We start from the raw sequence: 15965 nt of genomic DNA on the forward strand, positions 1-15965 counted from the left end.
ATTCATGTTTGTCAGATCTGGAGCAGCAAAAATCCATGTGCGGATGTTTGAAAGAATGATTGGGTTCTGGTGAGACAATAGTGGAAATACGATGTGGGAACGGGTCCACCTCCAACGTTGTCACTTCCCAATTAAAGTTGTCAAACCCTGATCCGTCCGCATGCCTCTGTCCTGCTTCTGGAAGAGGTTCACCTCAGTTTTGTTTGATCAGTATTGAGGCAGGCTCTCGGCACGGCAGGACTGGTGTTTGTGCCGGGTAGCTTTACATGCGAGGGGACTGGACAGGCTTCTGACTCCGATCTCCCATAGGACACAATGGCTGTAATGAGCTCAGTTTTTATAGGCCTTTCTTAAAAGGCATAAGGCTTTTCAATTCAATTCAATTCAGTTCAATTGTGTATAGCGCCTTTCACACCAGAGTCATCCCAAGAAGCTTTACATGGATGTGTTGATATATATAGAACATCATTAGACAGCAGATATGAATGGGAAAAGGAAGGAAAGAAATTGCTTGCTAAAAGCTAGGTGTAAGCTGTGATTAAGGATCAAGACAAAGTCCATCAATGAGTCCGTTATCCATGTTGGACTGTGTAGGGTGGCATTGAAGGCTGCACCCACGATGATACAGTTCGTAGGTCCCATTTGTGATGTCACCCCTCCATGGGACTGAACCAGGACTCCAGCTCAGATGGATGTGTGGGCAGATGTGTGGGCAGGCATAGAGCATGGATGGTCAGAACATGTGTTGACACATAAATGGACAAGCATAGTAGATAAAAATGGCATGAACAGCAGCACCAACAGCCATAGTTACGGTGTGTTAGGTTGCAGGTAAGTAATAGGTCAGTCTTCAGTCGATTTTAAAGACTGAGACCGAATCAGCATCCCGAACATAGACTGACGAAGCATTCCACAATATAGGGGCCCTGTAGCAGAATGCTTTATGGCCCACTGTCACTTTATTTATATGTGGAACGACAAGGAAACCTGCATTCTGTGATCTGAGTGGACGACACAGCTTGTAAGCTTGAAGTACTTCTGTCAGGTAGGCAGGAGCTAGGTCTTTAAGTGCCTTATATGTAAGTATGACAACTTCAAAGTCAGCTCTAAACCTAACAGGAAGCCAATGCAGGGAACTAAGAACTAGTGAGAATTCGAGCTGCTGCATTTTGAATACGCTGCAAGGTATTTAATGTGTAGTGTGTGCTCGCAGATAACAGAGCATTACAGTGGTCTAACCTATTGTATACATAGGCATGTATCAGTTTCTCAGTGTCTTGAATAGTAAGAAATCATCGCAGTAGGAAGCACGCTTTCGATACTGCATCCGCATGTGATTTGAATGAGAGGCTTGTATCTAAAATGTCACAGGTTACGAGCTGAGCTGCTGAGGGAAAAGTTCAAGCTCAATCTTCCTTCCCCACTGTTCCATCGCACGGCCCCACCTATCACGTCTGCTTTAGGTAGACCTGACTTGAGGTAATTTAACGTTCAAAAGTGAAAAGAGCACGCTTCTGAAAGGAGCGTCGCTCACAAAACACGCTGGCCAAAGCCAGTCACTCTCCACCATCATGCTTTAGTAGTGAGGAGCTCCAGGTCTTGGGGGGAGCCTGTCAAGGCTGTGGCCAGGGTGAAATGCATCCAACACTTGTTCAGTGATTGCAAGTCAACCAGGCCCCAGCTGGCCTTCATCACTACACTCCCTGCATCATGTGTCACAGCTGGGATGAGGTTGTGATGCTAGTGTACAGTGTTTTCCTTCCTCCATATAGAACACTGCGTACATTTACCGAAAGTTCAACCTTTCTGTCATCTCTCCACAGAACGTTTGTTGCAGTGATGCAGTTGAACACCTAGGTGGTCTTCAGCAAATGAGACAGTAATACTTTTTAGAGAGCAGTGGTTTCCTCCATGGTTACTTCCCATGAACACGACTCTCTGTCAGTGTTTTTCTTATCAGGGAATCAGGAACGTGGATCTTATCAAGTGCAGAGATGACTGCAAAATCTCCGGTTGCCGTCTTCGGCTTATTTGTCACTTGTTTGAAGATTTTATTTATGTGTTTTATTGATCTTTGTCAGACGCCAACTCCCAGGAAGAGTCGACCACACTGTGGAATTTCTCCCATTATCTGCGATCTTCCTGACTCTGGACCGACGGAAGCTCAAGTGTATAAAACACCTTCTCTAACCCTTTCCAGTCTTATGATCTTGCGCATCTCGGTATCTTCTGTGCATTTTATATAGTTCAACAAAATTCTGTTTGAAAAGCAGGTAACCAAAATTGTTGGTCTGTTTATGCAACAGCACAGCTAAACGCCGACCGGAACTGACCGGAACACCTGACACCAATTAGCTTCCTTTCACGAGGTCATTACCTTGGATGTTCACAGAATATTCCATTAGTGACCTTGACTGCTTAAACCGCTTGTTTAATTAAGGTATGTCAACATAAAATATAGTGTCTGTCATTTATTAAATAAGGCTGTCTTTATTTGTTATTATGACTGGACGAAGATCAGATCAGATTTTCACAGCCATTCACGCAGCAATCCACATAATTTCATGGGGGTTCGCAAAATTTTTCATGCAATTGTATTGCACAGGTATAACCTAATCAGAGGCGGACCAGACCAACGCGGAAATGACACACAGATGCGGATTCAAATCATAAATAAAAAAGAATAGCTGAATAGCTTTTTCAAAAGGGCTTATTTTGTCGTCATCTATACTGGCTGGAACTACATGTAATACCACACGGTGAGCTTTTGTGTGAAGGTTTGCTGAACCCGTGCTTGTGTGCTTTAATCCGAAGGATGTTTATGAGGTTTGCAGATCTTTTTGACAGCTGGCTGCACAGGATGTTGGAGACTCCCTGCCTGGCTTAGATTAGTCAGAATGCACGTAATTGCTCATTTAATTTCCTAATCTCCCTACTATAATTGGTCATGCTTTTTTTGTTTTATAGTGCTAAATGTTTTTGTTTTGAATGAAGGTCCGATATTTTGCTTAGCAGTATCACGTCCTCAAAATGAAGCCTTTAACCTTCTGGTCACCTGTACGCCTCGGTGTACTGGCAGATGAAATATCATTTACGTTCTTTAACGAATTAGTTAATTTTTGTGATTTACAAGGCTACTGTCTGTGGTCACAATCCAAAAAAATGGTCAAATAGTGAAACGGTGTAGGAATCGAGGACAGGATGAAAGCATGATCAGTTGATGGAGAATGTGGAGCGATGGAGAAAGAGATGGAACGTGCTGGGGTGGCTTTCGAAGTCTGATAAGCCATCCCTCCCCTCCTGCAGATGAACCTGATCTCCGGAGGTTTCTACGACGGCGTGATGCTGTACTCCCACGCCCTGAATGAGACCATGGCTGAGGAGCCAGGCATCCCGGCAGGAAAGAACGTTACGATGAGGATGTGGAACCGCACTTACCACGGTGAGTAAGCTCCCCGATCCTCTCATCGGCCCGTGGCTCGCTGGGAGCTTCATCTGTGGCCAGGCGACTCGACACCAAGGATGTCATCCCAGCATCCTGATCGCAAACCCACAAGCCCAGCTGAGGCTGTTTTTGTCATTGTACTTTTGCATCTCTTTCTGCATAGTAACTTGCTTGTGTAGGCATTATGTATTTACAGTACTGTGCAGTCTTAGGCAATCAAAGAAAATTACGTTTAAATGATCTGTGTTGGTGTAAAACTATGAGTTTATGTCCATTTAACCATTTCAAAGCCTCTCTTAAAGTCACCCCGGGATTTGAAACAGTCATCCAATACACCCATAATTTTTATGACTTGACCACTAGCATAGCTCAAATGGCTAATCAGTACCTCACTGGCTCTCTTAACAAAATGAATTAATCTATTAACTGAGCGGGTGGTGAAATTGAACAAATATATGGAATGGCTGAGGTGCCCCTAAGGAGAGGTTTGGGAACTGAAGCAGTGTTCATCCAGCTACATATCAGTAACTTCTTAGGAAACATTATTGCGTTATTCTTAATTTACATTTGTTCTAGTGTTAAATTGTGTTTTTTGTTCTGAGCACATATATACTTACTACCCAGATAAACAGCTTTAAGCATTTCCTTTGACTGCCTAAGACATTTTCGCTGTGCTGTATGTACAGTATTCATAAGGCCTTAGAGCAAGGAGGATAAGCCACTCCTGGTTGTGATATGAAATGTCAGAAAATGAGATTGAACCCAGAAGTATTTGATGACATGGAGCTGGTGCATACAGGTGTGTGTCGCTGAAGACCCATCGGTTTCCGAGTAAGAGTTCCTGTGCTGCAGTCTGTTGCTTAAAATTAAAAAAAAAACTTCCTGGTGGCAGTTCTGGGCTCAAAAGTCAGAAGATGGGAAAGCTCATGTCTATAGGGACTTTCAGAAACGTCTCTGCTTGACCATTCAATACGTGTATGGAAATAGAGAAGGATGGAATCAGCCTAGCCCTGAATGCTTGTGCTTTCCAGACTGCCTTCCTTGTAAGATTTCACATGAAGCTCATTCATCAATGCAATGTGACTGCGAATGGGAATATTATTTCATGCAGCGTACTGAACATGGTTGATATGACAGTAAAGCCCGACTTGATTTGAACTGTTGAGATTTCCCCTGGCAAAATCTAGAAGCCGAGTCACATGCATGATATTTGTACATTAATTCAATGGAAGCTGATAATAATGGAATTCCACCTTTGCACGCTAAGTCTAGGCTGATTGGCTCACCTGCATATTAAGTTTGCATATAGCCTCTGATATTCTGGGCAAAGAATATCGGACGTGATTTTATGAGGCGGTGGGCGGCTGGGCTTTGCGCAGGACTGTTGAATATCAATTTCATTCTATGCCTTTAACTAGCTGCTAGCTTGGTATCACTGTTTTAGTTCTTTCCTGTGATGGCATATTTTACATCATAGTTAGAAATTCTGGTGGCATATAATGTCGACTGAATTTGTATCTTTCAAGCACTGCATTTACATTCCTTGAAAATCAGGAGTGCAACCTTTGTTCTATGCAGTGCAAAAACCACATCTACTAAACATTCAATACTTGCTGTCATCTTTTGGTTCCTTTGCTCCTTTTGATTGGTTGAAGATCACATAGGAATGTTCTGTAGTGTCCAGGTATAGAGAATTACAGTGTGGACCCCTGTTATCTGCGACAACCAGCCATGCACCTGACATGACCAGAAGACACTCAAGCTAGGCTGAGGGGAGCAGAATTCTTGACTTTTGACAATTCCACGTATTTGTTGTTTGTTTCCTTTTTATATCACACTGCAACCTATAACCATGCCAGCCCATGACTTTTTTAACATACATCTTCTGTCCTTTTATTTTGGTCAGGTTTGGGGGTGGTGTGGGGGGGAGGGGGGGGGCGGGGATTAGAGCCTTTACCAGGCATCAGAGGGCAGGAGGCTGAAATACACCTCGTATGCTAGTGCATCGCAGGGCACACAAACACACAGAGTCATATGCATGGGGCAAATTAGAAACACTAATTAGCTTAACTGCGAGTCTTTGGAGTTTAGAAGGAAACAACACTCTCAGTCACACATGCAGATTAATTATCTATATTTATCTCCATTTATTTTTATGGGCATAACCCTAATCCTAACTATGACAACCATAACGCCTAACCTTCAAAATAAGTAACCAAACAAAATATAGGATTTTTGGCTTCTGGACTGAAAAATGTCCCCTGAAGGTCAAAATAACAGGTTTTTATCACATTGTGGGGACATTTGGTTCGCACATTTGATACTGAGATGTTCCCCCTTTAACTCCATCTGCACAGAAATACCTGTCACTCACAGGTGTTTTCTGTCCTACTTCTTGTGACAGCGGTGTTTCAGTATTTGCCTTGACCTATTTTATTCGTATGCCGGTCTTTAACGTACAACGGTGGAAAATGTATACTCTAATGGACAAGGGAGAGGGATGAGAGCAGCGATAAAAGCACAAAATTTTGAGCCATTTAGAATAATCATCCTCTGTGATATTGTTGCGTTGATCGCTTCATAAAGCATGCTCTGCTTTCTATGATACCATTAAAATGCCACATGGGGTCCTAAATCTTGAATTTTAATATTGATGTCAGGAGACTAAACAATGAATTTCACTCCAAATGCAATGATTCCTCGAGAGTATCTTTTTTTATATGAATTGCTTGTATCATGAGCTATATTGGTGTAAGATACGGTTTCTTTTGAGCCATGAACATTCCTACAAAACTTCCTACAAAAAAAAAAAAAAAAGACGCTGTTCAGGAAACATTGACATCATATGAATCTGAAGAGTCATTCAGTGACACGGGGGTGTGAATGCAGAATGTGAATCACAGATTTTCAAATTCCAGCTGGGAGGGTTTTAGGGGGGGGGCGGTGGCGGGGGGCTCTGGCCATAAAGGAAGGAATAACAGTGCTTTATGGGTGTCCTGCACCCCTGGCTGTTTTTTTCATTTGGCCCTTAAGCTGCCCCCCCCCCCCCCCCCACACGCCTGGAGTTGGGTTGTTCCATTCGTGTTATTGAATGCACATCGTGTCCCACTCCTATTTCCCTGCAGAGGTCACCCCTGGGCTTCCGTATGCTAAAAAACAGGAATGGCGGTATCTGACTGTGCTCGCATCACTTCCTGTGGGCAAGCAGGTGCCTTTCTTCCTCCGCCTGTTCAAGCGGACACAAGTGCCCGAAATTTTGCCGATGTTGCGAAATCTGTTATTAAAGCTCCCCCCCCCCTCGTCGGATCTGCCGGCCTGGCCTCTGATGTACTGCCAAGCCACAAGCCCAGAGCCTGCTCTGTACTGTAGGCCTGACCCCAGCTCCAGTTACAGTACAGGCAGAGCTCGGTGTTCACATTGAGTCACCCTTATCATCTGAGACGCTCTGCATCCCGCCAACGGCGCGTCATCCCATCAGACTGACCGCATGCGCAGACTATGGTTACTTGACAGGGACAATTACGAGTGCGTTTACTGAAACCTCACACTCCATTCAGTACACACAGGTCATTGATGTCTCCAAAGCTATCAATGGGCATACACATCGATGGTCACCTTCAGATACATGGCTTCCTGTTGAAGATTACTCATTACTCTTCCCTGTTGAATTGTTATTGGGTTGTTATAATTAGATATTAGATGCTTGAAATGCATACATTATAGAAAACGCACACCAGGTTGATAGTCTACACTCCAATGGTTTCTATATTCAACGGCACGTATTCCCTGGGAAGCACTTTGAACGCCATGAAGTCGGTCAGTATATTATAGACACCACATCCATCTTGCAGTGAGCACCATTTGTTCCCCCCCCCCCCCCCGCCCCAGGCATGAGGCTGTGGTATATTTGACAGGATGGCAATCCCAATCCACTCCTTCAGTTCCCATAACCCCTGCCTCCTAATCAGCCAATGCCTGGGGGTGTATGAGCCATGTTCCTGTCTAAAGCTCTTCGTCTACTGAGTGTAGTATTCCTCCTGGAGAACTTCTCACTGAAAGAAAATGCTTCAGATTCTTTATTTAATTATTTAAAAATATGAAATAATCTAAATCAGCGTTTCCATGAGGACCCACAGTCGGTCCATGTTTTTGCTTCCTCCGGGCTCCCTACCAGACTGTCCACATAGGGAGCAGGGAGGGAGCAAAAACATGGACCGACTGTGGGTCCCCAAGGATTGGGTTGGGAGACACTGATCTGAATGTTGATAGAGTGCATCTTTATCAACAGTGATTAACGAGAATATAAATAATCATATTATAGTGCAAACTTGTGTCAACTAAAATGATGTTCGCAGAAGATAATTATCAGTTCAGCTGGATTTTAATGATACTATGACAGTTATGATTCGAAGCAGTTTAAATACGGTGATGGTATTTAAGGGCTCGGATGAGCACCTATGTAAAGGTGTGACTGGATCCAGCTGAGTTCATGCTAGTTGGGTACCATCACCTCCTGTGAAAGTGAGTTAATGAACTACCTTGTGTGCACTGTATCCATGAAAGACAGAGAATGATGGCAGTGTTGACTTTGCTGTTCTGCTTTCCTCTCTGTTATGTGCACGGCCATCAGTCATTGCCTGCTTCCTTCTGTGGCTCCCTCATCCTGTCTCTTCTACTGGTTTCTCCATGTCCTCCTTCTGTACGGATCATGCGGAAATTATAATACCATCTGTCCAGGTGGCTTTTGAACCCTGGGAGTGTCTGACACACTCCTGTTCCTGTTAAGCACCCATTAGCCCTGGTATCAACATGCTAACTATTCACTACTCTCTGTTTTTTCCCACCTGTTCCAGAAGCTTCTTTGGCTTATTGTCCACCTCCTCCTTTTTTTGTTTTTGTCTTTCACTCCCTTGCCTGTCATCCATGTTCGCCTTCCTCCCACTCTCTCCCTTCTTTTTTTCTTGCATTACCTCTCCTTCTCCTCCCACTCAGATCCATCCTCTCGTTTCAGCTTCTCTCAAAGTACTGGCGGCTCCACTTGTGCTCCTCCTCTCCTCCTTTCCTCCTTTCCTCTCCTCTCCTCCTCCCCCATCTCCAGGCGGCAGTTAATATGCTCGGGTCTCTACTGCCACCACTCTGGCATCTCTGCCCATTTATGAGAAGGGCATGACAGTGTAATCAGGCTCGCCACGCCTCTTGCGGCTTCCTCTGTACTTTATCTCTGTCACATTTCCATTGTCGTGTCTTGTCACCACTCCTGCTGCCTATCTCTCTGCGTCCACCTGTCCGTTCCTCCTACAGCAGCCTCTCCATCCTCATCAGCATCTTCGTCACCGTCTTCCTTCATCTCCGCTGCTGTTTCCCCCATCTGGCTCCCGTCTGGGGTCCCCATCGTCGTGTGAAGCGGAATCTCTAAGCATGCAGCCCTTAGAGAAGAGAAATTGCTTCGAGAACCTATTGATCTCAGTCCTTCTTGCTTATTCATGCATCGACTATATAAATGTGTCTGTATGCATAGAAGTGTATAAATATCTCCTTTAAATACACGTATAGACATGAATACTGACGTCAGATGCAATCCCCATTGAAACACCTAGCAGCTTAAAATGTAAAAATAGGACTGTGTCGGTTTACGGTCCTGCTCAAAATCAATACAGAGTGCCTCTGCACCTCTTGGTTTGCTGACTACATTAGCCTCAGTACCACTGAGTTCTTGTGAGAATTGTCGTACAGCTGTGTTAATCTCACTCACCCCGTGTGTCCGAGAGAAAGGCTATATGAAATAGCTGTTGTAGCAACTGTGTGCCTGTTTGATAACGCCAAAGTCACCACTAACCAAACGCTAATGCTGCTTTGCAAATAAATTTCAGCCTTTGAAGGACAATGAGGAGTTTTCATTTACTGCAGGACGTGGCACATTGTAACTCATGTACTGAAATTGTTTGATTAAAAGTAATGATTTGACTGCATCATCTCTAGGGACAGGATTGCTTATTAAATATGTGCCCGTATTCAACCATAGGGGATTGTTTGGTATGTTTGTGAACAAAAATGGCATCTCCTAGGTGACCATAGTATTTCATTGCCTGTGTGAATGTGTGCGTGTGTGTGTGGATTAGGTTTATATTACTTTGTGGGGTTCAAATGTTTTTTTTCTGTGAATGCAAACAAAAAAGTAAAAAAGCCAAAAGTCTCATACTTTGGTTACTTATGGGTAAGGTTAGGGCTGAGTAGGGGCTAAGGTCGTCATGTTGTGATTAGAGTTTTCCCCATAGAGATGAATGGAGAGTGTGTGAGCTCAGTACTGCGTGTCCCAGCCTTATGGCCTGTGCTACCTAGAAAACATTTCAGAACCTTGTGAGACACTGTGCTGGAGAAGTGGTTTGAGAATGGATGGATCATTTAGTGTACACTGACAAACTTACTTAGTGTGTGTTTGAGTTGTATTGTTCCCTAATCTATCAGGTGAGACAGAGAGGGGGGTGAAGACCATTTGATTTCAGTCCTTGTAGGGAGTTGAGGTCAAAAACTGTAACTGCTGGTGAACCGAAGTGATGCTGATAATTGATACAGAGCACCAGTGAATGTAGTGTGTGCATGAGAAAACATTACATAGACGTTATGGTTTTGGTTGTATTTGTGGAGGAGAGGCAATGAACTTCTCCTTGTGCTTATCAGTGATTCAGTGAAATACATCCATCTATGACTGCTTATTGAATGCAGGGTCATGGTTAGCTCCTATTCCAGGACATTCAAGACAGCCTAGCAGGAATGGTAGAGTGGTGGCTCTGAGGATGGAGATCTGTGTCAGCAACTGGAAGGTTGCTGGTTCCAATCCCGTGAATACCCGGAGTGATTCTATTCTGTTGGGCCCTTGAGCAAGGCTCTTAACCTGCAATTGCTTTGTCCTGGGTATGACGTTAATCTACTTGCACCCCTATAAGGAGGTCCTTCAACTTCTACGTATTTGTAGACTGGAGGAAGCTCCTACAGATCTTTGTGGAACACACCGCTGGAGAAGTTGAGGTTACAGTGCTGTCCGCCGAGCCGCCACACCACAAACATGCTCTGGAGATACTTGAAGCGTTCCGCAGAGAAGTGTTTTATGTCCCCACTGGTGATTCGTAACAGATTCTGCCAAATGATCGCCCATTAATAAGCTCTACGCGAATGTGGATCCAATTTAACTAATGCGTAACAGACGAGAGACCAAAGCCATTTCAAAGTTCCTGTTAATTCATCAGCCACACATGGCATGAAATGATAGATCAGGCTGCACTAATGACCAGAATCTCCAACAGATGAAACAAGTGATCTTCACTTTGGTGGACTGCACTGCTCTACAAAGTGATCAGCCCAGCTTTGGGAACATTGTAATGCATGTTTGAACCCTGGTGAGAGTCCTTAGCAGTTTGGTGATCTTTTCTTGAGGCAGTTGCAACCCCGTAGAGGTGGCAGTACCAAAACCCACATGCAAATATCGTCGCTGAGACTAAAATTCTTGAAAAAGCAGGAAATCTTGAAGACACACTGGCCCAAACATTCATCAGTCAATGAAATGTGAAAGATAATTACCTAAACACCTCAAAGACAAAGTAAGAAACTATAGTCAAAGACAAAGAAAGAGACTACGGTCAGACACAGTTGTCAAAAGTATATCTTAATATTCATACATATTCTTCAATTTGACTTTACTTCAAGTATTTTCTAGAGATAATGTCTTTTTTTCAAAACAACCAAAAACAAACCTGTTATCAAATGTCGAGCGCTTACTCTATATCATAGCCATCATACAGAGTACTTTAGACTCTTGTATTTAAGCATCCATAATAGGACACAGCTGCGCCAAGCTCTTCCTCTGCTCTTGTGCATAAATCACTCTTTGTCGGGAAAGGCTGCCCACTTGACATATTCGACTTGTGTGAGAAATGTTCTCGGCCGGCTCCCCGGACACCAGCCCTTCCGGATGGGTTATGTATAGGTTATTTGGCAACTTGCCATCCACCCTGAACTGCTTCCTGGAATCAAGGTCCGCTCAGAATTTGTGCAGACGTATGGTGTCGTTGATAGGCAATGGGACTTTCAGCAGATGGTGTTAAATCCTGTGCCCCAGTGGGTGGGTGACGACGGCAGTTGTTTTACTTCTTCATTTAGAACTGATCCTGTTAAACTCGTTTACATATATCTGCATGCAGTTCACTTATTGCACAACAGATGGCACCACTGTACTCGACCTTCATCAAAGGTCATTTTCCATCAATCAGAAATCTGTCTCTGCTGTTAGATATCCAGATAGATGATGCCCTCTCCCGGCCATCTTTGCTGTGAGTAATTCTTGTGAGTGGAGCATAGATCTCTGCGATCCCTGCCAGAATAGCAACAGCTTCATCCAGAAGTGCCCAGTATCAAAATACTGATGGTACAGTTATCAGTCTGCTTGTACAAGCACCTCTACCCCACATACACATCTCATACAGGGGTCACCTACCCCCTCAAATACTATGAAGTGCTGTCGTATATCAAAAAAAGCCGCCTACGTCATTTCCGAGCTCAAACTGAAAGAGAATCTGATGAATGTCTCCTGTCATGACTGTAAAAGCAATGTAGTGCTGTCACGTTTGGAAAATATATAAGCAGAAATTACAGCATGTAAATTCAGGCTGTGGTTTCCATTGACAACCACTGCTATGCTGACTGTTGAAAAGGTGAGCGATCATGGTGTATATTGTACCCTAGATAAAATACACATTGACTGTTTACATTGACATGACTTGTTATTAATTATTCTTTCCTTGTACATTGACATTAAATGCTTGATACCCTCTTGATTAAATGCAGTTGATTATATTTTTCAGGAACGTAATTACATTAGGTAAGCCCCAAAATGATACACTTCTATTGTACTTTATGATGTACTTTAATAGATCCAAGCTTTATTCTGTACAGTAGTGTGGTTTATTATATTCCAGTGGTTTAAAATATTGTAGTGTGATTTACTTGTGCAGTGGCTTATGATTAATAATAATCCAGTAAGAATGATACTGTGTAGAATTGTGGTTTTGGTTGCTTTATGGTCCTATTAAACTCACATTTCTGTGAACAGACATTTTAAAATGTATCTCCTTTGTCAGTGTTTCCTGACCCGGGCCTGTCTGGGGGTCTCCAAGGACTGGGTCGGGAACTGCTGTCCTATGTGAAATGCCCTCTTGTGGCTCGCTCTGTATTAATGCAAGCGGATAAGTGTTATTTTACGATTCCAAAGCCATTACATACAGTTAATGTCCTATAAACCGACTAGCCAAGAAAAGTTGAGACTGGTTAACATTATTATTTTGGCTGAAAATTAAGTGGCTTCGGAAAAAGTTCTTGACAGTAGCATACAATCCTCTGTTTTCCCATTGATAAAGAGCCACACTCATTTCCATTAACGCTCAATCAACCAACGGCTAAGACAAGCCGTGCAGAGTACAGTAAGAGGAGCAGAGAGCTGTCGAAGGCAACGCGTCATCATCGAGGGACTCTCCCCCGCTTTCCAAGTGGTCTGCTGATGGAGGTGGCAATCAAATTGGACAATTTCTGACGAGAATGAGAATAGATGAAAGACCCATATTTAGTCTTGAGTAGTACACATGTCTTTGAACTGCATCCTGGAGAAGAGAAGCCATCTGAGATGGCAGAGGGCTTGGTATCCTCATCTGGCTCCCCAATGGAGAAGCATGCGATCATTAGCAAGAGTGGTATGTATGATAGAGAGTTTTTTATTTTGTCACTGGTTAGCATTAGAGCAACTGTTGAAGTGCAGTCCTGCTTCTTTGAAAGTGTTTTGTAACATTATCTCCATATAAAGTCCACTTTCTGAATTGTGCAATTAATAGTGAAAAGCTATTGATGACACCCAGCAAGACTGCTTTGAAGCGCTTAGTTAGTACTGGAGATTCTGCTGAAGTGGCTCTTGGGAAATTAGTGTTAGAAGAGAGGGGGCTGCACGACCTCTGCCCAGAGTAAGAGACTGTAGTCAGGCCTGGGAAGGGAACCTTGGGTTTGACGGTTTCTGTTGGCGTCCCGCATGGATGCCCCTTCCCATCGGGAATCTGCCCACCGCCCATTTCCCATTCTCCTCCCCGGACCCCTTTCCCAGGCTCCGCCGTCTCCCGTCATCCCTCAGGTTTCATTCTGAGGATGGGCTTCGGCCAGCTCCGTTCGTAGGAGTCAGGCTTTGGCTGATTAAAACCCACCCCCCCCCCCCCCTTGTTTGGTTGGTTTCCCCTCGGTTGCCTGGATACGGGGGTTGTGTTTCAGTGGGCCTTTGTTAGTCCGGAGCTGGAAGACGGTGTTACAAAACAAACGATTGCTCATTCACATGTGAACTCCCCAGAATATTTTCTCGGATTAAATGCTACTGTCCAGCAGTGTACTTCTTGTCTTCGATAATTAAAACGGAGAACCTCATAATACGAGGAGGGGAAAAAATTTCGATGAAGCCTGGGGCAATTAAACACTGTAATGAGTTCCAAGCACTTGAGTAAAATTAAAATGCACAACTTCTCATGTCATTCAATTGCTTGTTCGCCTAAATAACATCTAGCCCCAGTCACGGCTGGTCTATTGTTGCAATTAAAAGTGTATTCACTCGACAGTGCATCATTTAAAGAATAAAAAGCATGTTATTTGCTTATGCCCTTTTAGTTATCAGCAAAGGGTGCTCTTGTCTCTCCTCACATCCAGCTGTACTCCTCTGTTGGCAGGTGGTCTGTAATGGCTTCTTTTGTCTTCTGCGTTCATGTTGTTTTAACACTCTGCATCTGCCTCGTCCGCTTATTTTTCCGTGCGCTCACAAATCTCGCTTCTTCGGCGATTTGCTCGGTGATTGCACTGCAGCTTTCCAGTTGTTTCTTTCGTGTGCATGAGAAGCCGGCAGACAAACCGTCCACGTTAGATGAGCAGGTCAATTCGGTCGAGCCTGCATACTGCCGCTCGATGTATCCATGTGCCCAGCGTAGCCCGGAAAATTCCGTTCACTTCGAGGTACATGGGAAACCATGTGGTAGGTAAAGGGTAAAGTGGAGACAATGGGATTTGGCCAAGATGGTGAGAATGTCTGTGACAGATCACATTGCGAGAATTCGTATGAAGCCCAGCCAAAAGCAAGCATCCCTGTCACGCAGGACATGTGATAGTGTCTGAACTCCGTTTCAGCGTTTCTTCGGATACCAACGGAAGAGTGAAGGGAATGTAATTCACTGCAGATTTGCAAACAAGAGAAACATTGATAATGGGCAGAGTAAACAAGGAGCAGATGGAGACTCAGAAAGGAAGAGATCGCTAACACCATAATAGCAGCAGCGCAAATGTAGGACTTTTTAGCAGTGCAAGGAACAAACAGAGATCATTTTGAGGTATTTCATGCTTTCAGCTTCTGGAAAATATTGCTTAAAGGTGACATACATTTGATATTTGATTCTGTTCTTTGAGTTGTTTAAAAGAAATGTTTGTGTGACAGAGAGGAGCTCAGTATACCTTTTTGTGTGACTCTAAATCGAGTTACTGCTTTAAATGTTGCGTATAAAATGTGTTGTTTTTAAGATGACTGAATTTCACTGTAAATTCTCTTCTTCTACTGTAATGTAGAAGTGCATGTCAGTTTCTTAATTTCATAAGGTCATTAACGAGGCTTAAATTGAAAAATGCACAGTGCGAAAAAATCAGTACAAAACCAGTGACCTGTGATGATGATTTTGATTATCATTTAGTTGCACTGCGTGGGTTCAGACAGGTTCTAACATAACGCTGAGTCAGATCAGTGGGATACCATGATCAATACCCTGATTTTTTTTTTCATTGGCACACAGAACTGAGCTAAGACTTAGTGATGAGATAACAGGGATACAAGGCAGTGTGGCATCTCTGGCCTAACCATAATAACCAGAGTCATTGCTTTGATTGGCCGTGAAGCAGTGCTGAACAGTAAGTATAAAATGGGTCTGACTCCACACCTTGAGAATTATGGTTATCCACTGTTGACCTAGAAAATGAAATATTTCTGTAGGGCCGAGGGACGGGGCCAAGTCGAAATCACATGAGCTTTGCAGTCGTACTAAAAATAGCTTGCCAGTAGTCAAAATTAAACATAGGAACCCCACATTATTCTGAACCATATTAATTGTTACCCTCCGCAAACTGAAAGTCTCATGGTAAATATTTTTTTTTTTCTTAGGCAGGACCTGATACCAAAGAAGAAAAAAGTTGTCATGGTGTTAGTTTTTTTCTGTGCTCTCATTAGCTCGGGCTAAATGTCGGGCTGGGGAATGAGTGCAGGGGACCCTCATCTCATTTGCATACAGCAGCGTCCTGACCCTTTTTTTTATTTTTGTTGGCAAATTGCCAACAATTAAGTGCTGAATGTAACAACTACACCTACAAAGGAATCTATTGTGTCTTAGTATAAACCTCCAGTACTATTGAATTGGACATATTTGGATTTTTGTCAATCCAGGCAATTTCAATGAGTGTTAAAACATGG

General features: G+C 43.5%; 1 protein-coding gene and 1 long non-coding RNA gene across 2 annotated transcripts in view; both read left to right on the forward strand.

Annotated features, from left to right (window-relative positions):
* npr1b (natriuretic peptide receptor 1b) overlaps positions 1–15965 on the forward strand; it is a 56267-nt gene that overhangs the window by 25208 nt on the left and 15094 nt on the right. Inside the window, exon 5 of the mRNA XM_023801412.2 lies at positions 3307–3442. Coding sequence (XP_023657180.1) covers positions 3307–3442 — 136 coding nt within the window. The remainder of the gene's footprint in view (positions 1–3306; positions 3443–15965) is intronic.
* On the forward strand, positions 14288–15792 carry LOC111838430 (uncharacterized). The gene is made up of 3 exons (XR_002836874.2): positions 14288–14841; positions 15295–15409; positions 15660–15792. It is a non-coding gene; the product is annotated as an uncharacterized lncRNA (long non-coding RNA).

Source organism: Paramormyrops kingsleyae, chromosome 9, assembly GCF_048594095.1.
Source record: "Paramormyrops kingsleyae isolate MSU_618 chromosome 9, PKINGS_0.4, whole genome shotgun sequence".
NCBI classification, from domain to species: Eukaryota; Metazoa; Chordata; class Actinopteri; order Osteoglossiformes; family Mormyridae; genus Paramormyrops; species Paramormyrops kingsleyae.